At 40.9% G+C, this 26677-nt stretch overlaps 1 protein-coding gene and 2 non-coding genes across 4 annotated transcripts in view; all 3 read left to right on the forward strand.

Moving 5' to 3' along the window:
- NOP58 (NOP58 ribonucleoprotein) overlaps nt 1-15757 on the forward strand; it is a 38100-nt gene extending 22343 nt beyond the window's left edge. For both annotated transcript variants that reach the window (XM_010386894.1, XM_030916694.1), the window contains 9 exons: nt 1742-1876; nt 2616-2761; nt 4446-4572; nt 7066-7229; nt 9428-9562; nt 9891-9952; nt 12305-12438; nt 14949-15088; nt 15477-15757. In XM_010386894.1, the coding sequence (XP_010385196.1) occupies nt 1742-1876; nt 2616-2761; nt 4446-4572; nt 7066-7229; nt 9428-9562; nt 9891-9952; nt 12305-12438; nt 14949-15088; nt 15477-15527 (1094 nt within the window). In that variant the 3' untranslated portion in view covers nt 15528-15757. The remainder of the gene's footprint in view (nt 1-1741; nt 1877-2615; nt 2762-4445; nt 4573-7065; nt 7230-9427; nt 9563-9890; nt 9953-12304; nt 12439-14948; nt 15089-15476) is intronic.
- LOC115893386 lies at nt 2823-2910 on the forward strand. The gene has a single exon (XR_004053397.1). It is a non-coding gene; the product is annotated as a small nucleolar RNA SNORD11B (small nucleolar RNA).
- LOC115893385 lies at nt 4720-4803 on the forward strand. The gene has a single exon (XR_004053396.1). It is a non-coding gene; the product is annotated as a small nucleolar RNA SNORD11 (small nucleolar RNA).
- Nucleotides 15758-26677: the final 10920 nt, after the last annotated feature.

Consider the following 26677-nt stretch of genomic DNA (forward strand, 5'->3'; position numbering starts at 1 on the left):
AAAAAGTATTCGGCTGGGCGCAGTGGCTCACACCTGTAATCCTAGCACTTTGGGAGGCCAAGGCAGGTGAATTGCCTGTGCTCAGGAGTTCAAGAGCAGCCTGGCTAACATGGCGAAACCCTGTCTTTACTAAAAATGCAAAATAGTAGCCAGTCGAGGTGGCGTGTGCCTATAGTCCCAGCCACTTGAGAGGCTGAGGAAGGAGAATCACTTGAACCCAGGAAGCAGAGGTTGCAGTGAGCTGAGATTGCGCCACTGCACTCCATCCTGGGTGATAGAGTTAGACTCTTGTCTCCAAAAAGAGAAAAAAAATGTGTTCAAGCAGCAAGTCCTTTCCTAGATTTATACCCAAAAGAATTAAAAACAAGAACTCAGAGTTCCTTGTACACCAATGTTCATAACAGTGTTATTTACAAAACCGAACAGTGGAAATACCTTTTAACAGATGAATGGATAAACTGCCTTGTGGATGCAGCTTGAATGTCTTTAATCTGAAATTCAAAATGCTCTAAAATCTAAAACTTTTTGTGCTACCACACAAATCCACAAGTGGAAAACTACACCTAACCACATGTGATAGGCCACAGTCAAAACTGTTTTATGCACAAAAAATTATTTAAAATATTATGTAAAACAGCCAGGCGCAGTGGCTCATGCCTGTAATCCCAGCACTTTGGGAGGCCGAGGCGGGCGGATCACAAGGTCAGGAGATTGAGACCATCCTGGCTAACACGGTGATACCCCATCTCTACTAAAAATACAAGAAATTAGCCGGGCATGGTGGCGGGCGCCTGTCGTCCCAGCTACTGGGGAGGCTGAGGCAGGAAAATGGCGTGAACCCGGGAGGCAGAGTTTGCAGTGAGCCGAGACTGCGCCACTGCAGTCCAGCCTGGGCGACAGAGCGAGACTCCATCTCAAAGAGTCCCATCCTCAAAATAACCTCACATGTGTTTGCAAATACTCTGAAATACTTCTGGTCCCAAGCATTTTGGATAACGTACACCCAGCCTCTACACACAGTGGAATGTCAATCAGCCTTAAAAAGAAATGAAATTCTGATACACATTTCATTTCTTATGCTGAGTGAAATAGTCACAAAGTACTGCATGATTCTGCTTATGTGAAGTACCTAAAATAGGTGAACTCAGAGACTGAAGTATAGAGATAACTAGAGGCTGGGGGGAAGGTGGGAATGAGTTACTATTTAATGGGTACAGAATTTTTCAGTTTCTGATGATAAAATTGCTCTGGAAACAGATAGTGGTAATGGTTGCATAACATCATAAATGTACTTAATGCTACTGAATAGTACACTTGAAAATGGTTGAAGTGTTATTTATTATTATTTTTTTATTTTTTATGACAGAGTCTTGCTGTGTCACCCAGGCTGGAATGCAATGGCATGATCTCGGCTCTGCAGCCTCCACCTCCTGGGTTCAAGTGATTCTTCTGCCTCAGCCCTCTAGAGTACCTGGGGTTACAGACATGAGCCACCACGCCTGGCTAATTTTTGTATTTTTAGTAGAGACGGAGTTTCACCGTGTTGGCCAGGCCTGTCTCGAACTTCTGACCTCATGATGTGCCTGTCTCGGCCTTCCAAAGTGCTGGGATTATAGACATGAGCCACTGCACCCGGCCTGAAGTGTTAAATTTTATATTGTGTATATTTTACCACAATAAATCCCTTTAAGTTCCTGGTTTTCTTTTGTTTTTGTTTTTGTTTGTTTTTGATCTACTACAGCCTTGTTAGATGACTTGGATAAAGAACTAAACAACTACATTATGCGATGCAGAGAATGGTACGGCTGGCATTTCCCTGAATTAGGAAAAATTATTTCAGATAATTTGACATACTGCAAGTGTTTACAGAAAGTTGGTGAGTAATTTGTTCATCCTTTAAGGCATTGAAAGTAAATGAATTTGATTGCATCCTAAAACATAATGTATAGCATTTTGTTAAGCAAGATTCCCAGGCTTTTTGCAATTTCCATGTATTTGGGAAATGTAGCAATTTAGTGTCTTAAATTTAAGAAACAAAATGAATTTTAACTTAGATTTTGATGGCCTATAATACGACATTAGTACCTAACACTAAATAGCTGTATTTAGTGTTAGGTGGCCTATGATATGACATCAGTACCCAACACTAAATAGCTGTATTTAGTGTTACGGACAGGATTGCTGTCTGTACTGTTAATATACAGAGGAACTTGATTGTTGATTTTTGTTAATATGCAGAGGAACTTGATTGATTGATGGTTTACTTGCCTTACAAATTACTGGCCCCAGCTTCAGTATAAAATTGTCTGTGACATTATTATTAGTCCTGTCTTTTTAAATTTTTGCTACTTATTTTCTGTAATAAGTTTTGTGGCATATTTTGTCTTGTTTTTACTCTGATTATCTTTTGGAGGAAGGCGGTGGGGAGACATTTCATGTCTAAACTTAAACCCTTAAATGAGGAAAACTATTATACTAGGTCAAACTTCTTCATTTTTTTGTTTTGTTTAGGCATCCTTTTCATTGGCTTTCTACTTTTTCTTTTGACTGTTTGCTGGATTTTATATAATTTGTTGAAGAGTGATTCTCCCTCATCCTCTGCAAACATTCCATAGGCGATAGGAAGAACTATGCCTCTGCCAAACTTTCTGAGTTGCTGCCAGAAGAAGTTGAAGCAGAAGTGAAAGCAGCTGCAGAGATATCAATGGGAACAGAGGTTTCAGAAGAAGATATTTGCAATATTCTGCATCTTTGCACCCAGGTAAATTTTACTTCTGGAGAATCTAGTTGTGGTGTTACCAGCTCTATAATACTAATTTTTCTGATGGCAATGATGATTTACACTTTCTGTTGTTCACCTGATAACATAAATATGAGGGTGTTCAGTCACTACCTCATCTGATGCCATCATGATTTGTATACTTAAAAGGGGGAAATACATATTAAAAGGAAGTAATTTACAATCATCGTCTGAATAATGAATTAACCAAAAATCAATTAAGACGGCAGAGAAGACACCGGGCGTGTTGGCTCACGCCTGTAATCTCTGCACTTTGGGAGGCCAAGTTGGGTGAATCACCTGAGGGCAGGAGTTCGAGACCAGCCTGACCAATATAATGAAACCCCATCTCTACTAAAAATACAAAAATTAGCTGTGTGTGGTGGCATGCACCTGTAATCCCAGCTACTCAGGAGGCTGAGACAGAATCGCTTGAACTAGGGAGGTGGAAGTTGCAGTGAGCCGAGATGGCGCCATTGCATCCAGCCTGGGCAAAAAGAGCAAAACTCTATCTCAAAAAAAAAAAAAAAAAAAAAGATGGCAGAGAATTATGGATTGAGCTTTTTAATTCTGAGTTTTATGTCTATATCTTGTGATTTTTTTTTTTTCTTTCAGATTTGAAGATAGCCATATGGGAATTAAAGAGAGCATGACACAAATGTTTATTGCTTAGAAACTCTTTTTTTTTTTTTTTTTTTTGGAGACAGAGTCTCGCTGTATAGCCCAGGCTGGAGTGCAGTGGCACATTCTCAGGCTCATTGCTACCTCTACCTCCCAGGTCCCAGTTTAAGCGATTCTCCTGCCTCAGTCTCCCGAGTAGCTGGGATTACAGGCATGTGCCATCATGCCCAGCTAATTTTTGTATTTTTAGTAGAGATGGGGTTTCACCATGTTGGCCAGGCTGGTCTTGAACTCCTGACCTTGTGATCCACCTGCCTCGACCTTCCAAAGTGCTGGAATTACAGGTGAGAACCACTGGGCCTGGGAGCTGCTTAGAGCTTAGAATTTTTTTTTTTTTTTTGAGACAGAGTCTCGCCTGTGGCCCAGGCTGGAGTGCGGTGGCACGATCTCAGCTCACTGCAAGCTCCGCCTCCCGGTTTCATGCCATTCTCCTGCCTCAGCCTCCTCAGTAGCTGGGACTACAGGCGCCTGCCACCAGGACTGGCTAGATTTTTTTTGTTTTGTTTTGTTTTTGTTTTTTTTGATTTTTTAGTAGAGATGGGTTTTCACCGTGTTAGCCAGGATGGTCTCAATCTCCTAACCTCGTGATCTGCTCGCCTTGGCCTCCCAAAGTGCTGGGATTACAGGCATGAGCCACCGTGCCTGGCCTAGAATCTTCTAAAAGTACAGTTCCATTGACTAAGATTTTCAGGCAGTGGACTAGGTGGTTTACATACATTACATAAGAAAGTTCTCACTACAGCCATTTTATAGAAAACTGATACTAGGATCACGACATCACGAAATTGCACCACTGCACTCCAGCCTGGTGACAGAGCAAGACTGTGTCTCAGAAAACAAAAAGAAAACTGATGTTAGGCATATTTGATGTACCCAGGGTTGTGTAGCTGCTCTTTCATGATTGAGGGCTCCAGTGTTTTAGACAGGAATTTTATACTGTTTTTACTCATATGATATTTGTGACTTACTTTATTCTTTATACTAGGTGATTGAAATCTCTGAATATCGAACCCAGCTCTATGAATATCTACAAAATCGAATGATGGCCATTGCACCCAATGTTACAGTCATGGTTGGGGAATTAGTTGGAGCACGGCTTATTGCTCATGCAGGTGATGGTTTTAACGTAATTTGTAAATATTAGTGTTTGAAGTATTTTCTGGTTAGGATTTTGTTTACATCTTTAAACCACAGCTATTAAAGAAATTTTAGCTAATAACACAAAAGTAGATGGTATGTAGGAGATCACTAAGGGCCAAGTGTTCAATGATGATTTCTATTTGTTTGCCTGATTTCCTTTTGGATAATGAAGGCATCTTTAGTCACTACCTCTTCTGAGACACTTGTGGTCCATTGTTAGAAGTTTGTTATGGTTAATTAGAATAATCAGATGCATGCAGAAGGATAAAACAGTTAACATTTTCATAATAAAAACTCACTAGACCTAGATTTGAATACAGTTTTAAGAAATCATTGTAGAGGATTCATGCCCTCGATTATCTTAGTTTCACTATTGAGTGTGCGGATGTAATATTTTTGACTTTGAAAAATATTTTCAACAAGTGATTTATAATAAAACTTAGTATATGTGTGTGGCAGTATTATAAGGATGATATGCTATAATTAAAATGCTATGTAATTGAATACCTACAAATACAATGAAGTGCTGATTCATCATTTTTATGTTACTTGGAGACATCATTATAATCCATCAAAAAAGATCCTATATCATCTGCATCAGAGTGTTTAAAACAGCATAACTCCTTTTTTGTTTGTTTGTTGGTTGGTTTGAGACGGAGTTTCAGTCTGTTACACTGGCTGGAGTGCAGTGGCTCACTGTAACCTCCACCTCCCTGGTTCAAGCAATTCTCCTGCCTCAGCCTCCTAAGTTGCTGGAATTACAGGCGTGCGCTGCCACCATGCCTGGCTAATTGTTACATTTTTAGTTGAGACAGGGTTTTTGCCATGTTGGCCAGGCTGGTCTCAAACTCCTGACCTCAGGTGATCTGCCTACCTCGGCCTCCCAAAGTGTTGGGATTACAGGCATGAGCCACTGCGCCTGACCTGGCATACCTCCTTTAGCTGCATCATTAATCAAAGATTTCATTCAAGTGCCCTCAGCTATAAGATCAGATGATTTCATTGCCTCCACCCATTTTCATAGGTACAGCTAAACTTGTAGCAGTAAGCCATGGCAGGGGTTAATAGAAGTATGTATTTGTGGGCCAGGCGTGGTGCCTCACACCTGTAATCCCAACACATTGAGAGGCTGAGGTGGGTGAATCATCTGAGGTCAGGAGTTCAAGACCATCCTGGCCAACATGGTAAAATTCCATCTCTACTAATAACACAAAAATTAGCCAACCTTGGTGGCGTGAGCCTGTAATCCCAGCTACTCGGGAGGCTGAGGCAGGAGAATCGCTTGAACCCAGCAGGTGGAGGTTGCAGTGAACCGAGATTGTGACATTGCACTCCAGTCTGGGCAACAAGAGCGAAACTCCATCTCAAAAAAAAGGAACTATGTATTTATTACACTTTTTAAACTATGTCTAGTGCTTAAATTCATAGCATTAATCTTGAGTCTGTTTTCTGACAATAAATATTCTATACAGCATATCTAACTAAGCAGCATGTTGATAACAATAGTCCCCAGCTATTTATGGGGATATATTCTAAGCTCCCCCTTCCAAGGATGTTTGAAACAGAGGATAGTACTGAACCCTATACTGTATATGCTTTTTTTTTCCTAAACATACATATCTACAATAAAGCTTAATTTATAAATTAGGTACAGTGGGATATGAACAACAGTAATAATAGAACAGTTATAACAATATTCCAGCGACCAGGTGCAGTGGGTCACACCTGTAATCACAGCACTCTGGAAGGCCGAGGAGGGTGGATCACAAGGTCAGGAGTTCAACCTGGCCAAGATGGTGAAACCCTGTCTGTACTAAAAATACAAAAAAAATTAGCTGGGCCTGGTGGTGGGCACCTGTAATCCCAGCTAGCAGGAGGGTGAGGCAGATAATTGCTTAAACCTGAGAGGCGGAGGATGCAGTGAACCAGGGTCACGCCACTGCACTCCAGCCTGTGCAACAGCAAGACTCCATCTCAAAAAAAAAAAAAAAATGCCAGCATAACTATTTTTATGCATTGTTTACTTGAATATAAGCACTGCAGTACTACTGCACCACAGAGAGGGCTACAAAAATGACTAATGGGTAGATAGGGATGGCGGGGGAGCTGAATGGGGCGGCAAGAGACTTAAAACCTAGTGTTCCTATGTGTGACATTTATGTCATCCTGTAGTACACTAATGAAATATAGAATGGTACTACCATCTCTCAGGTGAATAGAAACATTGGACTTAATAAGCTTAACCTTCAGTTTGTCCTAGGCATTCATTGCAAACCTGCTTGTGCTAATGAAGAAATTACAAATGAAACATCAAGGTTTTTAGGGAATTCTGGATTATAGAATTCTATATTATATGTGATTTTTATTTATTATGGTGGCTATAATATTGTATAGGTCTTTAGTTTTAGTACATGGAACATTCGTATATTTGGAGGTGCATTCTTTGTAACTTTTTTCTTTTGTAGGTTCTCTTTTGAATTTGGCCAAGCATGCAGCTTCTACCGTTCAGATTCTTGGAGCAGAAAAGGCACTTTTCAGAGCCCTCAAATCTAGACGGGATACCCCTAAGTACGGTCTCATTTATCATGCTTCACTCGTAGGCCAGACAAGTCCCAAACACAAAGGAAAGGTGTGTTACAGGGTTTTGTTTTGTTTTTGAGGTTGGACTTTTTCATTTCTTACAACCCTTTTTTCTTCTATAGTACACATTAAATCTTTCTATTGTCTCTTTCTTGTTAGAGAATGGTGAGTTATTTAAATAAAAAGCACTTTGTGTACACTGAAGGATAAGGTTAGAAGAAACTGTTATTTGTTGATTTAAAGCCAGTTTCTTCATTGTGCTAGTATTTTTTTTCCCTAGGATCTCCCTGTGTTTGGCACACTGAAAATATTATCTCTGGCAGGAAAAAAAAAAATCTGACATTTGTGAATCATAAAAAATAGTTATGCATTATGCAAAAACACCTTGACAGAATTCACTAAACCTTTTTTTTCTTTTTTTTTTTTTTGAGACGGAGTCCTGCTCTGTTGCCAGGCTGGAGTGCAGTGGCTTGATCTTGGCTCACTACAACCTCCACCTCCTGGGTTCAAGCGAGTCTCCTGTCTCAGCCTCCTGAGTAGCTGGGACTATAGGCATGTGCACACCTGGCTGATTTTTGTATTTTTAGTGGAGACGGGTTTCACCATGTTGGCCAGGCTGGTCTCAAATTCCTGACCTTGTGATCCACCCACTTTGGCTTCCCAGAGTGCTGGGATTACAGGTGTGAGCACCCGTGCCCATCTTAAATCTTTAGTATTTAGTAGCCTTCTGAGATGTAGGTATCTGTTTTACAGATGGTGAAACTGAGGCTTAGACAAGTTAAGTACTTTCAATATTTTTGAAAGATGTGTTGTGTAACAGAAGTAAACTGAAATTTGATAAAATTTAGGGCCGGGCGCGGTGGCTCAAGCCTGTAATCCCAGCACTTTGGGAGCCCGAGACGGGCGGATCACGAGGTCAGGAGATCGAGACCATCCTGGCTAACATGGTGAAACCCCGTCTCTACTAAAAACTCCAAAAAACTAGCCGGGCGAGGTGGCGGCACCTGTAGTCCCAGCTACTCGGGAGGCTGAGGCAGGAGTTGAGGTAAACCCGGGAGGCGGAGCTTGCAATGGGCTGAGATCCGGCCACAGCACTCCAGCTTGGGTGACAGAGCGAGACTCCGTCTCAAAAAAAAAAAAAAAAAAAAATTTAGAGCAGAGTGGTGGAGGGAAATAAAGGATGCAATAAAATAAAATGTTAATTAGGTTGAAAAAGAACCCACACTTTTTATTTTTTATTTATTTATTTATTTATTTATTTATTTATTTATTTATTTTTTTTTTTTTTTTGAGACGGAGTCTCGCTCTGTAGCCCAGGCTGGAGTGCAGTGGCTGAATCTCAGCTCACTGCAAGCTCCGCCTCCCGGGTTTACGCCGTTCTCCTGCCTCAGCCTCCCGAGTAGCTGGGACTACAGGCGCTCGCCACCTCGCCCGGCTAGTTTTTTGTATTTTTTTTTTTTAGTAGAGACGGGGTTTCACCGTGTTAGCCAGGATGGTCTCGATCTGCTGACCTCGTGATCCACCCGTCTCGGCCTCCCAAAGTGCTGGGATGACAGGCTTGAGCCACCGCGCCCGGCCTATTTATTTATTTTTTGAGACAGAGTCTCTCTCTGTCGTCCAGGCTGGAGTGCAGTAGTGTGGTCTCGGCTTACTGCAACCTCCACCTCCTGAGTTCATGCCATTTTCCTGCCTCAGCCTCCTGAGTAGCTGGGACTACAGGTGCCCGCCACCACTCCCAGCTAATTTTTTGTGTTTTTAGTAGAGACAGAGTTTCACTGTGTTGGCCAGGATGGTCTCGATCTCCTGACCTCATGATCCACCCGCCGCGGCCTCCCAAAGTGCTGGGGTTACAGGGGTGAGCCACTGTCCCCAGTCAGAACCCACACATATTTAAGATTGTTATGGGGAAAAAGATGCACTTGTTTTGAATGACCTCAAGGCACAGAACTAATGTCAGTGAGTAGAAAGTAAAGTTATTTTACAAAATTCAGTTTGAGCTAATTTTTGACAGGAATTGCTATAAAATCTTTTCACCACAGAATTGGTGTTGATGTATGGCCATTAGATTGTGGCAAAGATTGAAATACGATGGATGATTTGAATTGTATGATTCATAATAGTTTTATAACTCCTGATTTTAAAACATCCTAGAATAAATGTGATAATTTGCTGGAACTGTCTCATGAGCCAGTTATTGAGGATTTTACATCTGAACATGGAATATAGTTCTTCATGTTTTTCTATTAGATTTCTCGAATGCTGGCAGCGAAAACTGTTTTGGCTATCCGTTATGATGCTTTTGGTGAGGATTCAAGTTCTGCAATGGGAGTTGAGAACAGAGCCAAATTAGAGGCCAGGTTGAGAACTTTGGAAGATAGAGGGGTAAGTAAGAGTACCACATCTTGCCTATTCCAGAAGTATTAATCTGTCAAAAGTTAATAAACGGAGTAAATTTATGAAGTTACTTTATCTGCTAAACAGTTTTATGATCCTTGTTAGTATGTCTAAAGTATTCTTTTTGTGCCTACTATTAACAATTGCTATTATTTACCAAGAATTGATGTATACAACAGCATTTGCCATTAGGATATGCTATTCAAAATAACAAAAAATAGCAGAAATTGTTTGCTGGCCCACTGATTCACTAGACTGTTTAGTGTATTATAAAATGACTTAGAATTGTATTTGTAATTTTTCCTTTTCGTCTTAGATAAGAAAAATAAGTGGAACAGGAAAGGCATTAGCAAAAACAGAAAAATATGAACACAAAAGGTGAGTACATTTAAGTGAGGATGGGGTGAATAGTTTTTTTAAATGTTAATTATTGACAGCAATTTTGTAAATTTCACCTTGATGTCCCCATAGTTTTTCAAATTTATTTAATTGACAAAAATTGTTTATTGTGTACATGTTGTTTTGGAAAATGTGCACATTGAGGAATGATTAAGTCAAGCTCATTAACATGCATTGTCTTACATACTTTTTTTTGTAGTGAGGACACCTTAAAATCTACGTAGCAATTTTTAAGAGTATAACACATTGTTAACTCATGTTGTGCACCCCTAATTTTTTTCCGTGCCATCTAGTTTTCCACATTAACTTCTAGTTTTCATTCATATACGTATTTATTCATTTCCAGATACTGATAGTAAATTTTTAAATCTAAAGTTTCTCTAGAATATGTTCTTTATCAAAAAGTTCATTCAGCCGGGCATAGTGGCTCCTGCCTGTAATCCTAGCACTTTGGGAGGCCGAGGCGGGCAGATCACCTTAGGTCAGGAGTTCAACACCAGCCTGGCCAACGTGGTGAAACCCCGTCTGTACTAAAAATACAAAAAATTATCTGGGCGTGGTGGTAGGCGCCTGTAATCCCAGCCACTTCGGAGGCTGAGGCAGGAGAATCGCTTGAAACCGGGAGGCTGAGGGGTGCAGTGAGCTGAGATTGCGCCATTCCACTCCAGGCTGGGCAACAAGAGCAAAACTCTGTCTCAAAAAAAAGTTCATTCATAGTTAGTCCTTACAGAAACCTACTTTGTAAAAAGTATAAAGACAGAAAACAAGTCTAAAAATGACTGAGGCATGATAAAGCATTCAAACTTAACTATCAGATTAACAAAAGATTTGTATGTGGAGGGGTATTTGGGTTATTATTTGAGGTAATGCTCAATGCTGGTGAGGTTGTGATGGTGGAGGTAGAATGTGGTATAGCTATTCTAGGAAGCCATTTCACAGTATGTATCAGGATTCTTCAAAATGTTCCCAGTCATTAACCCAATAAATTATACTTTCAGGGCTCATAAACCTTCAAGAATTTATTTATTTATTTTTTTATTTTATTTATTTATTTATTTTTCTGAGACAGAGTCTCTCTCTGTTGCCAGGCTGGAGTGCAGTGGCGTGATCCTGGCGCACTGCAACCTCTGACTCCCTGGTTCAAGAGATTCTCCTGCCTCAGCCTCCCAAGTAGCTAGGATTACAGGCATATACCACCACATCCAGCTAATTTTTGTATTTTTAGTAGAGCCAGGGTGACACCATGTTGGCCGGGATGGTCTCGATCTCCTGACCTCATGATCCGCCCGCTTCGGCCTCCCAAAGTGCTAGGATTACAGGCGTGAGCCACAGCGCCTGGCCTCCTTCAAGAATTTTAATAGTAAAATCTTACACTATAAGTGGATGAGGAGAGTAATATATAGTAACATTAGCAATTATAAATACATATTTAAGTATAATGAGTGTGTTCTGGAAGGAAATCAAATGTGTTTCGGTGGGCATTCACATTTTCTTTTTTGTGAATTTTCCAAGCTTTCTACAATAACCATACATTCTGCAATATTTACAGTCTGTAACTTATTATCTCTAGTTGACAACATGGGTCTTTGTTTCTTAAATTGTAAATGTCTTTAACCTATAAAAATTAAATAGTCATGCAGTTTACAAGTCTACTTAAGAAACAACGTTTTTTTAGCTTGTTTTGAACCAACTTTTTTAATGTTCCTGTGCAATTAATGCTTTTTACTTAAAACATATGCAGTTAAAGCATCAGTTCACATTTTAGGCACTCATTTCAGTATTTTCTTTCTGCTTACATTAGAACAAAAGCAAATGTTGGGTTCTAAGGAATCTTTTCCATGTGTATGTATTTGTATCCTTTCTTGTTCTGCTTGTGATCTTGTGATGAAGACTTCTATACTAAGCTTGGTTTAGATTTTTTGTTTTGCTTTTTTTTTTTTTTTTTTTTTTTTTTTTTCATTTAATTGCGCAGTGTTCTGAAAGTTGGATTGGTTCATTTTTCACTTTCTAGTTAGGTGTGAAGACATTTTCTCCTTTCATTTCCCCCATGCTGATTGAGTGTTTTCCTGTACCATAGTAACTACATTGATTACTAAATCAGAATTCATTTAGCTCACCACTTCTCTTGAATGTGATTGACCTACTTGAAAAATATTAATACCTTTAACTTTTGGAAACTATTAGTCTTCATAAACTACCCCAAAGCCACTAAAATGAAACAACATTGTGTGCTTATGTAAGTATTATCTAATGGCATTTTCTTTATCTCTTGAGAATTATTTCAATTACAGATACTTGTAGAGATTTTCTAAAACTTTTTGGGTCTTTCAGTGAAGTGAAGACGTATGATCCTTCTGGTGACTCCACACTTCCAACCTGTTCTAAAAAACGCAAAATAGAACAGGTAGATAAAGAGGATGAAATTACTGAAAAGAAAGCAAAAAAAGCCAAGATTAAAGTTAAAGGTTAGTTTGAATTTTTTTTAACACAACTTATACTCATTTCTTTAGAACTATGGATTTTGTGAGTCTTACAAGTACATGCCATTGCACTTCATTATAAAACTGCTCGTTGAACGCTAATGGTGTTTTAATAATGCCATGATGTTCTCTGGGAATAGTTATGATATTGTGAAATTTATCAGACTTCACAGAGGAAATGTGAGAAGTTTAGTCAAATTAGGTATTTTACTAAGAGTACCAAAACTTCAGTTTCTACTACGTGAACTATTTTGAGAATTAAGAGAAAAAAGGAATGTGTTTTCTAAATTGGTTGTTGAAAATTTTTTGTTTTATAGTTAAGAATGAATATGGAATTCATGGAACAGTGATTTTCTTCATTGTTTCTGTTATATGGAGTGGACTAGAAGGAACACATACTGGTAGCCTGCCGTCATAGTTACAATATCTAGTAGGTGCTCACCAGTTAACTAGGCTGTCTTGTGAAGTTGATAAGCAGGGGCCCCATTATTAGTTAAACCTGGGTTTCTTGAACACCTACTAGCAAGTCTAGCAAAAGAGTAAAGCATTAACACAATGATTGCTTTAACTTGGTTTCTAAGTAGCTTAGTGGTCAAAAGTGTATGTTCTACAAATGTGGATAGTATACTTGATAGAGAAATAATTTATTTAACTTTTATGCTTCTTTTTATTGAAAAGTAAGGAGATCCCTAAACCCATTAGTAGCATTTGAGGCACCAAACTCTGTCTTTTGTATCCTCAATTGTGTATCCAACAAGCTTTTCCGATTTATCTGTCAATTTTTCATCCCACAATTTTCCCCCCTCTTCCCCCCCGGCCCAAGACAGAGTCTTGCTCTGTCACCCAGGCTGGAGTGCAGTGGCACGATCTCAGCTCACTGCAACCTCTGCCTCCCAGGTTCAAGTGATTTTCCTGCCTCAGCCTCTTGAGTAGCTGTGATTACAGGCACGCACCACCATGCCCGGCTGAATTTTTTATTTTTAGTAGAGACAGGGTTTCACCATGTTGGCCAGGCTGGTCTCAAAATGCCTGACCTTGTGATCCACCCACCTTGGCCTCCCAAAGTGCTGGGATTACAGGTGTGAGCCACCACACCCAGTCCTCCCCCATCTTCTGTATGTGACGATTCCAGTTGCTTTGGCCATCAACCTTGACTTTTTTCTCATAACTCAAATCTAGTCTGACAGCAAATCCTCTCAGTTCTACTTGAAAGCATGTAGTAGCCACAGTGGAACCACCACTAGCTTTTTAAATCTAAATTTGTTCCAGCCATACTGGCCTGCTTGCTATTTCCTGAACCTGTTTTCCATCCAGTTATCCCGTCTGCCCTCCAAAAAGCCTTAAGACTTAAGCATCTGCTCTTCTCTACCTGGAATATTTTCCCTCAAGATATATGTATCATTCATTCACTCCCTCACCTCTTTTAGGTGTTTGCTGACCATTCTGCCTAAAATGGCCATATATACTGCCCTTTTCCAACATTCCCCTTCCTGCTTTGTTTTTATTCTTATCACTTTAATATCTATTATGTAATATATCATTTATGTCTCTCCACTCTGCCACTAAAATAAAGATTCATAGGGAAATGAATATTTTTGCCTTTTGTGCCTTGCTCGAATTTATGCCAGAACAGAGTCTGGCATAAATATTATTTGGTTGCTGAATTTCTCTCTCTTGCTCTCTCTTTTTTTTTTTTTTTTTTTTTTTTTGAGACAGAGTCTCCCTCTGTCTCTGTCTCCCAGGCTGAAGTGCAGTGGCATGATCTCAGCTGACTGCAACCTCCGCCTCCTGGGTTCAAGTGATTCTCCTGCCTCATCCTCCTGAATAGCTAGGATTACAGGCATGTGCCACCACGCCCGGATAACTTTTTTTGTATTTTTATTAGAGACAGGATTTCACCATGTTGGCCAGGCTGGTCTTGATCTCCTGACCTCAAGTGATCCTCCCGCCTCAGCCTCCCAAAGTGCTGAGATTACAGGTGTTAGCCACTGCACCCAGCCGGTCACTGAATGTCTAATGATAGCTACGTGTTGAGTCCTTATTGTAATGTGTGCTAAGCATTATACTTAGTGCTTTCTATGCATCATCTTTTTAAGTCTCGGTAACAATCCAGTAAGATAAGACATTCCAATTTTTCAGGGTTGTAGAGAGTAGACTAAACCCAGGCCTTCTGACTTCAGAGTGCAAGCTCTTAACCATTTCTAATATAATTGACTCTCTTCCCAATAATGATTGGAGATCAGAAGACCGTTGTTTTAATCCTGATTTTTATACATGATTTCATGCTCGTGAGAAAATTGCCTGAGCTCTATCTGTATCGTTTGTTAAAGTTAGTGGTACGCCTTGGAGAACCTTCCCAATTATAAAATAAACAAAACAAACATTGGGTAGTTGATGAGAATGACAGAAAAAAAAACTAGGACTCAAACGTTTTTGGAAAGAGTGAGATCTGATACAGTGTTAATTTGTTGTGCCTTTACACTTATCCTATTCAGTTGAAGAAGAGGAAGAAGAAGAAAAAGTGGCAGAAGAAGAAGAAACATCTGTGAAGAAGAAGAAGAAAAAGGGTAAAAAGAAACACATTAAGGAAGAACCACTTTCTGAGGAAGAACCATGTACCAGCACAGCAATTGCTGTATGTTTGTTTTTAATTATCGATGTTCACTTGGAGGGGCCAGTTCTCCATATTTCAATCTATTTTCTATATCAGAAATGAGCAGGCATTTTAAAAATGGTTTTCATTGATGGGGAGGTAAAAGTGAAATGGCTTTGTTGTATTTATATTATAAAAGGCCATTTCCCAAATCCAGAATTTATTACTAAAAATTGAGTTTGCATTGAGGGGAAGAGTATGATGTGCTGAAACTTACTTTTATAGGTGGAGTTTTTATATTTTCAATTTTAATCTTTTCCCTGAATTTGTTTTCAAGGGAAACAGATTGGTTTTGCATTTTATGAAGAAAAGTGATTAGTCACCCATACAATTACAGCTCTTTCAAAGCATTCTTGTTGGCTATTTTCAGAGTCCAGAGAAAAAGAAGAAAAAGAAAAAAAAAAGAGATAACGAGGATTAACAGAAAGGAATTACAAGTATATCACCTGGACATATCATGCTTAAGATTCAACTGGGAGCATATCAGGGATGCTCTCTAAACTAACATAACCAAGGGAAGGTTCAGTAAAACAAAGTGATTTATCATCTATAACTTCAAACCTATTTGTGTCTTGACATCAACTCTGTTAACCTTATGTCATCATTTCTTAGAGTCTTTGATATACAAATAAAATTTTCTTTGTATTTTAAGACAATTTTGTGATCTCTTTATATCTTGAGTAGAGAATCTTTGGCTCTTTCTGTAGTTTGCTGTGTGATGATTATTGTTTTGATAATTATAACTGAAAAGTGAGAGTTTTTTTGAAATTTGACCTTTTGGAAGGCAGTGACTAAGTGGACCAATTCAAGAACCCTACTCTAATGTGTTTCTTTTGCCTTTTTGGACTACTTTTTATTTTCCACCTATTATCTTTCTACCTCTCTTTATTTAAAGATTTGTTTCTTGTTCAAATTTTAAAATTAGGTGAGCAAAACATTTTAGTATCTGTTCAGAAGGGTGGGAGACAGTATCCCTACCTTTATTGCTTGCAATTCTAAAAGGCACACCAAAATAATTCTTAATACCCTGATTTGTTTTTAAAGTAGTCAACCTGAAGTGACTATTTTAAAGGTTGTACAAAGTGATCATAAAGAATGGAGAATAGAGAAAAAAAATAAGAAAAAAAAAGTGCCAGTGGGAATGAGGTATAAAAAAGTAGGACAGTAGAATGCCAAAGAGAAATCTTTATTTCTGAGTGGTAGTGTTTAATATGCAAACAGAAGCCTGGTAGACCTTATAGTCATGAGAGTCATGAGTTTTATAGCACTGTTACGTATTGCCAGTTTGTGTATGTCATAGGCATCTTACTAAAGCCCAATTCAGTAAACGCTGTTGGTGGGTAGAAACTAGAATGACTATGGCTTCTGAGTTCCACGTCTGCTTTTCAAGTCAACAGCCCCTCTTTGGTTTTCTCATTTCTAAATCACAGATAATGATCAATTTTATCTCTCCCAACTGGTTTGTAGAAAATGAAATGATATAAACTTTCAGAGATGTTACTAGGCTTCAAATTTAATTTGCTTGAAGTAAATGTTGATAAAATACATGCAGCCATCCCTAGACAAAATTACATAATAAAGCTGGTTATCTTGTTCCCAGGAGAGCATTGTCATTTTTGCATCACCCACTTGTACCACAGATACATTCCTAATTTAGGACAAAACAGACTTAGTTTATGACTGACTTTTGATGAAAATGGCCTAACCACCTACCCAGATGTACAGTCAAAAGGTTTACATGCAAAACAAGATAGGTTTTTGAGAAACCTAAATAATAAACTTCTAGTTATTTGAATAGTCTTCTGCAGGCCCAGAGAAAGCATACTTAAATCCTACAGCAACCACCTCTCATAAGGGCTGAAAGCTTAACTGTTTAAAAACACTAACCAAAAGGTAGGTTCTTATTCTACTTGGTACTATTGAAGCACTTCTGATGAAGAGCCTTGTGAACTTAGTTTGAAATCGGAAACTCGGGTGAGTTTTATATGCCTAGTTTTGATTAGTACATTTGAAGAATTTCTGTGGCTGCACCGCAAAACTCTGCGGAAAACCTACTGATTCTCCATTTCCCGTCAGAAATGGAAATTTCTATTTTCCAGTTTGAGCTCCTGTATCTGTCCGTTGCCTTCTGGCTCTTCAGCATGATTACAAGGCCTTTGAGTGAGCTGTCCTCTCTCCTCCAACTTCAGTGCTGCCCCAGGGCTCATTTAGAAAAAGATTTATTTGCTGCCCTTGATGGGTTCTCTGATCCATCTGTTGCTTCTCTGTGACCATTTTCAGACTTGGCTCAGGCTCATCCTTTATCCCAGCTGTACATAGAATAACATGGAGTAGGGCCATATGTCTCAAACCCTAACTAGTGTGCATAGGAATTATCTAGAGACCTTGCTTGATAAAATGTAAATCTGATTCTCTATTAGTGCCGCCAGAGCAGAAAAAAAAAAATGCAGGTCTGGGTTGGAGCCCAAGATGTCCTCATTTTTCACAAGCTCGGGTGGTGCTAGATGAGGGTCCATGTGCATGGTAGCGAAGTACTAGGATAAATTACTTAAACTCTCAGAACCTGTTTGCTTATCTGAAACTGGATTTCTCTGAGAATTACGTGAGATAATGCTTGTGAAGAAGTTTATGTGGTAAAGTCAAGATTTAACCCCTAGCTACTTGGGAGGCTGAAGCAGGAGGATCGCTTGAGTCCAGGAGGTTGGGGCTGCAGTGAGCCGTGGTCACACCACAGCACTCCAGTCCAGGTGACAGAGCAAGACTCTGTCTCTTAAAACAATTTAGCCAGGCGCGGTGGCTCATGCCTGTAATCCCAGCACTTCGGGAGGCCAAGGTGGACTGACCACGAGGTCAGGAGATCAAGACATCCTGGCTAACATGGTGAAACTCCATCTCTACTAAAAATACAAACAAAAATTAGCCGAGTGAGGTGGTGGGCGCCTGTAGTCCCAGCTACTTGGGAGGCTGAGGCAGGAGAATGGTGTGAACCCGGGAGGTGGAGCTTGCAGTGAGCCGAGATGGCGCCACCGCACTCCAACCTGGGTGACAGAGTGAAACTCGGTCTCAAAAAAAAAAAAAATTTTTTTTAAAGAAGTGCAGTTGACTCTTGAACAATAAAGGGCTAGGGGGCCTGACCCCTGCACAGCTGAAAATTTTGCATATGACTTATGATTCCCCCAAAACTTAACTGCTAACAGCCTACTGTTGACCAGAAGCCTCACCAATAACAAAGCCAAAACACATTGTGTGTGTTATGTATTATTTACTGTATTCTTACAGTGAGCTAGAGAAAAAAGTGTTGAGAAAATACTGTTCATTAAGTGGAAGTGGGTGATCATAAAGATCTTCATACTTGTTTTCATGTTGAGTAGGCTAAGAAGAGGAGGTGTTAGTCATGCTATCTCGGGTGGCAGAGGCGGAAGAAAATCTGTTATGTGTCAAGGATCAGCTGTAAATTAGAATGGTGGTTCCTAAAACACCTGGAGGTTTAAAGAGTAAATGTCTGATTTAGTGGGTATAGGGTAGAGCCCAAGAATTTCCATTTGTTACAGATTCCAGTTGTTAGTTGGGGGACAGTACCTGGACCACTGTACTGCAAGGACTCCCTTCTTTTACCTTGCCTAGCCCTATAGTTCTCCAAACTAAAACCTAACTTGATGGTCAAGAAATCAGGCCTGCCCATTTTGTCCACATGAAAAGCACCAGAAAACCAGCGTCAGGCCTGAGTTGTGCTGTTGCACTGTAGGTAATTGAGCGCCCCAGAGGGCTAGACAACCAGATCAATGCTCTTCCTACATAGATAATGCAAGCTTGAATGGGCACAAGAAATAATTACTAGCATTGTTTCCTGGCTATAAGAATTTGCTTTTGAAGGGACAAACTTAATTGCTGATACTGCAGATGTTCTATGTATATTTAGTATTAAATAAAAGGGAAAAAACTCAGTCTTTTTGTTTCTTTTTTTGAAACGGAGTTTTGCTTTTGTTGCCCAGGCTGGAGTGCAATGGCACGATCTCAGCTCACTGCAACCTCTGCCTCCCGGGTTCAAGCAATTCTCCTGCCTCAGCCTCCCGAGTAGCTGGGATTACAGGGATGCACCACCAGGCCTGGCTAATTTTCTATTTTTAGGACAGATGGGGTTTCACCATGTTGGTCAGGCTGGTCTCAAACTCCTTACGTCAGGTGATCCACCCACCTCAGCCTCCCAAAGTGCTGGGATTACAGCCGTGAGCCACCGTGCCTGGCCCCATTGTGTTTATTAAAGTTTGTGAAAACAATACCAGAATTAAAGCACCATACAATGTACAGCAAAAAGTGTACATGCAATGCAAAATCATCTGAAAAATGTCAGAAGATAAATTCATGCCCTAGTCCTGACATTGTGCATGTGGCTGAGCATTGCTTAGTCTTGCTTTAATTAGCTAAAATTCTAAGGAGTCTGATATGACTAGTTGAAAGAAAATTATCAATTTAGCATCAAATTTTTATTTATACTAGACTCCCCATATCTTCATATCCAAGTGTCTTCTATTTAGTATTTTTGAGTACTTCCAAATTTTTTTTTGTAGGCTGCAGTGAATGCCTTTGAACATTTATCTATCTTCATGTATTTGCATTTCCATAGGATAATTTTTAGATGTAGAATTACTATGTCAAAGGGATTATAAGTGTAAAATAATGTCAGTTTGCCTCCAAAAGAATGTTGTAATTTACACTCCAATAGCATTAAGAGAAAGCTCATATGTCAGGAACCGTCTCATAATCATCTTTTTATTAGCATCTATTCCAGTCCCCTGCTCACTAGTGGTTTTTCATATAGTAGTAAACAATGTTTTAAAATACTAATTTGAACTTAGTGGCTTAAAACCTGGATAATTTTCCTCTCACAATTCTGTGGTCCATGATGTACGAGAAGATTCCATTTATCAGTACAGCACTGAAATCATCTTCAAGATTATATACTCCCACCTAGCCTTGTGCTGCTAACCCAAAGGGTATTTGTGTAAATAGAGAAATATTTATTTTTTTAAAGATGGGGGTCTCACTATGTTGCCCTGATCTTGAAATCCTGGCCTCAAGTGATCCTTCTACCTCAGCCTCTGGAGTAGCTGGGACTACATGCACAAGCCACTGCACCAACTGTTGGAGCATTTTAGTGGCCTGAAGATCATTGGAATCTTGTCATTGGAAAAAATAAATAGTTTGAGTCTAGCAGTGAGTTGTGCTTGCTACCCCTGTGGAGACAGATTGGAGTAGCAGCTCACTGGAGGTTTCTCACGAAGCCTGGGGACCCAAGGCTGGTACTTGCTACTTTGATTTAAACCAAGCCCCCAAACCTGGCAAGCCACCAAGCAGTAGCTAGCTTTGGAAGTGGCTGCCTGGAAATTCCTGGCCTACAGTGTTGAGACAAAGGGCCCCTAGTACACAGCTGGTCATGACATCCATTTGCATACCAACTCCTATGTCATAGCAGCAAATGCAGCCTTCAGAGTTGGAAGGTAAACTGTTATTAGGATAGCTGTGAATATATCCTGTATAAAAGTAACCAAAGCTGAACAAACTCTCCTAAGAACTACAGCCCTTGATTACTCAAGGTGTCACAATACTTGATAGCTAATGGCTGTAAATGAGACAGCAAGGAGCATGACATCACATTCATCAAAGATTTGATCTGTTGTCAGGGGAATAGGAGATTTTAGAGTTAAAAGGAATCCAGGAAATCACCTATATACAATGAAGACTCAGACCCAGAGAGACCTTTATACATGCACCCAGCGTGCTGGTGTATTCCAAAGACATTAGGCCTGTCTTTTCTCTTAGAGAACAATTTCTTTTTCTTTTTCCTTTTTTTTTTTTTTTTTTTTTTTGAGAGGGAGTTTCACTCTTGTTGCCCAGGCTGGAGTGCAATGGTGCGATGTTGGCTCACCGCAACCTCCGCCTCCCAGGTTCAAGCGATTCTCCAGCCTCAGCCTCCCTAGTAGCTGGGATTACAGGCATGTGTCACCATGCCCGACTAATTTTGTATTTTTAGTAGAGACGGGGTTTCTCCGTGTTGGTCAGGCTGGTCTCAAACTCCCGACCTCTGGTGATCCGCCCACCTCAGCCTCCCAAAGTTCTGGGATTACAGGCATGAGCCACCGCGCCCAGCCAAAAGCAATTTCTTTTATTGAAAGTTTACACATTTAATTCAGCTTTTAGGTTGGTCTTTTAGGTTTCAGTTTACAGAAAAAGCATCATAGGAAACAATCAGATCCAAAATGTGCAACGTTAAAGTTGAATAATTAAGAACGCAGGGGACAGAGCCAGCTGAGGTGACTCACGCCTGTAATCCCAACACTTTGGGAGGCCGAGGCGGGCGGATCACTTGGGGTCAGGAGTTCGAGACCAGCCTGGCCAACATGGCAAAACCCCATCTCTGCTAAAAATACAAAAATTAGGCATTGTGGCACACGCCTGTAATCCCAGCTACTTGGGAGGCTGAGGCAGAAGAATTGCTTGAACCTGGGAAGCGAAGGTTGCAGTGAGCCGAGATCACACCACTGCACTCCAGCCTGGGCGACACAGTGAGATTCCATCTCAAAAAAAAAAAAAACCAGTGCGGGAGAAGGGCAGGCCTAGTGGCTCACGCCTGTAATCCCAACACTACTTTGGGAGGCCAAAGTGGGCATATCAGTTGAGACCAGGAGCTCCAGACCAGCCTGGGCAACATGGCGAAACCCCTTAATACAAAAGTTAACCAGCCATTGTAGTGTACGTCTGTAGTCCCAGCTACTTGGAAGGCTGAGGTGGGAGGATCACCTGAGACCAGGAAGTTCCAGGCTGCAGTGAGCCGATATTGCGCCACTGCACTCCATCCTGGGTGAAAAGGCAAGACCCTGTCTTAAAATAATAATAATAATAAATTTAAAAAAAAAAAGGTGCAGGGATTTCATTGTGATTGCTTCTTAGGAATTACATTCTGAGAATTGAGGGTGGGATGGGGGATAAGGGACTACTGGTTTCATTGTATCTTAGTAGCAGTTGTCTCAGTCTCTAAGCTATGTGTATGGATTGCTTAGATTTGAAAACTGTTTTTAAAAAATTCTTCTTTTTTTTTTTTTTTTTTTTTTTTTGAGACGGAGTCTCGCTCTGTGCCCCAGGCTGGAGTGCAGTGGCGCAATCTCGGCTCACTGAAAGCTCCGCCTCCCAGGTTCACGCTACTCTCCTGCCTCAGCCTCCTAGTAGCTGGACTACAGGTGCCCGCCACCGCGCCCGGCTAATTTTTTGTAGTTTTAGTAGAGACGGGGTTTCACCGTGTTAGCCAGGATGGTCTCGATCTCCTGACCTTGTGATCCGCCCGCCTTGGCCTCCCAAAGTGCTGGGATTACAGGCGTGAGCCACTGCACCCGGCCTAAAAAATTATTCTTAAACATGGGTATGAGGAAGAGGGGCTGTTTAGATCAGAGGTGGGCAAAGGACAGCCTGAGGTTCAGATCTAGCCCACGGCCTGTTTTTGCAAGTAAAGTTTTATTGGGACACAGCCGTGCCCATTCCTTTAAGCTGTCTGTGTCTGTACTGTTCATGGCTGTATGCTCCAACAGCACAATTAGGTATTAAAAAGGACTATGGCCTGCAAAACCTGAAATATTTACTGTCTAATCCTTTACTGGAAAAATTTTCTAACCACTGTTTTGGATTAAAAGGCACTTAAAGGTCAAATGCAATGTGTAAACCTTGATTTATCCTGATTTCAAAACATGAAAGATATAAAAGATATTCTGGGAACAGTTAGGGAGGTTCTAATATAAACTGGATATTACATGACTTTAGGGAGTTATAATTACTTTTAGATGTGATTAGGCTACTGGGGTTATGTAGGATAATGTCCTTAGTTTTCTTTTGGTTTTTTTTTGAGATGGAGTCTCACTCTGTCGCCCAGGCTAGAGTGCAGTGATACGACCTTGGCTCACTGCAACCTCAGCCTCCTGAGTAGTCGGAATTACAGGCATGCGCCACCATGCCCTAATTTTTGTATTTTTACTAGTGACAGGGTTTCACCACGTTGGTCAGGCTGGTCTCAAACTCCTGACCTCGTGATCTGCCCTCCTCAGCCTCCCAAAGTGCTGGGATTACATCCATGAGCCACTGTGCCGGCCGTCCTTAGGTTTTTTTTTTTTTTGAGATGCAGTTTCACTTTTGTTGCCCAGGCTAGAGTGCAATGATGCCATCTCAGCTCTCCGCAACCTTCGTTTCCCGGGTTCAAGCAATTCTCCTGCCTCAGCCTCCCGAGTAGCTAGGACTACAGGTGCCCCCCACAACGCCCAGCTAATTTTGTATTTTTTAGTAGACACAGGGTTTCTCCATGTTTGTCAGGCTGGTCTCGAACTCCCGGCCTCAGATAATCCACCCACTGTGGCCTCCCAAAGTGCTGGGATTACAGGCATGAGCCACTGCACCCGGCCTGTCCTTAGTTTTTAAAGATGCAAGCTGTTGGGAAGAAGTATCCTGATGTCTATAATTTGTTTTGCAGTGCTTCAGCAGAGATTATGAATATAAATAGATGAAGCAAATACAGCAAAATGTTCACAGTTGTTGAAATATGTGGTGTGGGTATATGAATGATCATCATACTATTTTCTCCCTTTTTATTCCTGAATGCTTGAAATGATCATAAAGTCTTATTTTTTAAAGCAGAAACATGCTATTTATTTTGCTTTAATTCTGAGTTCTTTCTCTCTGAAAACTTCCAAGATCCTTGCAAAGTTCTCGCCAGCAAGTATTTGGGACATCCACTATGGGCCAGGCACTTGCGAGCAGGGAGAACTCAAGGAGAAAGATGCAGGAGTTGCTGACCTCAGAGAATTCACAAAGTGAACCTCAGACCTCAAACGCTCCTGATGAAGAAGGCATGTTCTCACTGAAATAAATAACTGAGGAAGGGGGAATGTAGGGAAGCAGCAGTTAGAGATCGCCATAGAAGGTTAGAATTATGGAAATTAGGAAGACAGAAGCTGTGAGGTCGAATTTGAGTTTATGAAACAGAAATCATTCCTCTCCCTTTCTCTACTAACTACCAAATACTACACATCTGAAGAAAGTAGAAAACAGCAGAAAGAGCTGAATGGGGTGACACTTGCCTATAGTTTCAGCTATTCAGGAGGGTGAGGCAGGAGGGTCACTTGTGCCCAGGAGTTCGAGTCTAGCCTGGGCAACATAGCAAAACCCTGTCTCTGGAAAACAAAAAACAAAAAAGCAGCAAAGCCCACCCCTTGGCAGATAATAGAGTTGGGATCTCCCCACCCCAAAACTGGCCTTCCACATCCTTTAAGCTTTGGCAGTTTAGTACTCACCTGAAGAGCTCTTCTGTGCCACAGAAGTGTAAGGAGGCAGTCATGTGCCTTCTCAGGGCCTCATAAAACTGCCTCTTAACCTGAGCCAAGAAGCAGGGAGGGCTTGGTTTCTAGCAAGGGTAAATGTGCCTGACTCCAGGAAAAGAATCAGTCAGACAACAAATACATCTATTTATAGCCTAAAATCTGCTGGGCCAGCAACATGCTAATAACCAACTGGGCGTGATGGAGAGGCCACAAGCTAACTGTCAGGATAGGAAGAGCCCTGCACTACTGGTCAGAGAAAATATACGTGAAAGTACTGCATAAGCCACATGGCACTATTTAAAATATCCTTGCTGTTATAAGCTGATTTCACTACTTACTAGTTCATGTCCTTAGACAAGTCAACCTTGCCCTTTCAGGCTCAGTTTCTTCAGCTATAAAATGGTAATAATTTTTTGTTTATCTTATAGAGCTCTTAGAAACTCAGATTAGGCCGGGCACGGTGGCTCACGCCTGTAATCCCAGCACTTTGGGAGGCCGAGACAGGCAGATCACGAGGTCAGGAGATCGAGACCATCCTGGCTAACACGGCGAAATCCCGTCTCTACTAAAAATACAAAAAATTAGCCAGGCATAGTGGCGGGTGCCTGTAGTCCAGCTACTTGGGAGGCTGAGGCAGGAGAATGGCGTGAACCCGGGAGGCAGAGCTTGCAGTGAGCCGAGACTGCGCCACTGCACTTCAGCCTGGGAGACACCAAGACTCTGTCTCCAAAAACAAAAAACAAAAAAACCCTCAGATTTAAAAAATGCACAGGCCAAACACGGTGGCTCATATCTATAATCCCAGCACTCTAGGAGGCTGAGGTGAGTGTATCACTTGAGGTCAGGAGTTCAAAACCAGCCTGGCCAACATGGCAAAACCCCGTCTCTACTAAAAATACAAAAATTAGCCAGGTGTGGTGGCACAGCCCTGTAATCCCAGCTACTCAGAAGGGTGAGGCAGGAGAATCACTTGAACCTGTGAGGCAGAGGTTGCAGTGAACCGAGATGGTGTCACTGCACTCCAGCCTGGGCAACAGAGTGAGACTCTTGACTCCAAAAAAAAGCACAAATTCCTTGCAAACTGAAAAATAAATTTTTTTTTTTTTTTTTTTTTTTTTGAGCTGGAGTCTCACTCTGTCACCCAGGCTGGAGTGCGGTGGCACGATCTCGGCTCACGGCAAACTCGGCTCCCAGGTTCAAGCAATTCTCCTGCCTCAGCCTCCCAAGTAGCAGGGATTACAGGTGCACACCACCACACCCAGCTAATTTTTTGTATTTTTAGTAGAGACGGGGTTTTACCATGATGACCAAGCTGGTTTTGAACTTCTGACCTCAAATGATCCACCTGCCTCAGCCTCCCAAAGTGCTAGGATTACAGGCGTGAACCACCACACCCCGCCTATTGTATTATTATTACTGGAAATTTATTTACATAAAAAAATAAGATGCAAGAATGTACCAGCCTTATTTTCTCTTATTTTTGGGCACAGCTAGCTAGAATATTCCTCAGCCTTTCTTGCAGTTAGGTATGGCCATGGGATGAGCTCTATCCAACGAAATGGTAGTGGGTGGCAGTGATTACATCACTCAGAGGCCTGTTCCATAAACATCCCCCAGTACACTCCTCAATGCCTTATCCCCCCATTCTGTCTCAATGTGGCAGATATGATGACCTTGGAAGTCATTTGTTAAAGACAGAAAAGTTACAAGATAGAAGAAACCTGGGACACTGAATCACCAGTGGTGTCAAGGACAGCTACCAACTGAAGAAGAACATCTGTTTTGGACTTCATAGACAAAGAATAAACTTTTGTAATGTTTAGGCAATTATATTAGGTTGAACCACATGAAACTGCCAATATTTGACTGGTTTTGACCTATAAAAATCATTCCATGTGGTACAACCTAATAGATATTTTGCTTTGTTTCCTCCAAAATGAAAATCTTAGAGAAAAAAAAAAAGTTTTTTCTTTGTTTTGTTTTGTTTTGTTTGTTTGTTTTGCTGGAATGCAGTGGCACAATCATGGCTCACTGCAGCCTCAATTTCCCGTGGCTTAAGTGATCCTCCGACGTCAGACTCCCTAATTGCTGGGACTACATGTGCACGCCACCATGCCCAGCTAATTTTCGTATTTTTTGTTGAGATGGGGTTTTGCCCTGTTGCCCAGGCTGGTCTCAAACTTCTGAGCTCAAGCAATTCATCCACCTTGGCCTC

This window comes from Rhinopithecus roxellana, chromosome 14 (assembly GCF_007565055.1).
Source record: "Rhinopithecus roxellana isolate Shanxi Qingling chromosome 14, ASM756505v1, whole genome shotgun sequence".
Lineage (NCBI taxonomy): Eukaryota > Metazoa > Chordata > Mammalia > Primates > Cercopithecidae > Rhinopithecus > Rhinopithecus roxellana.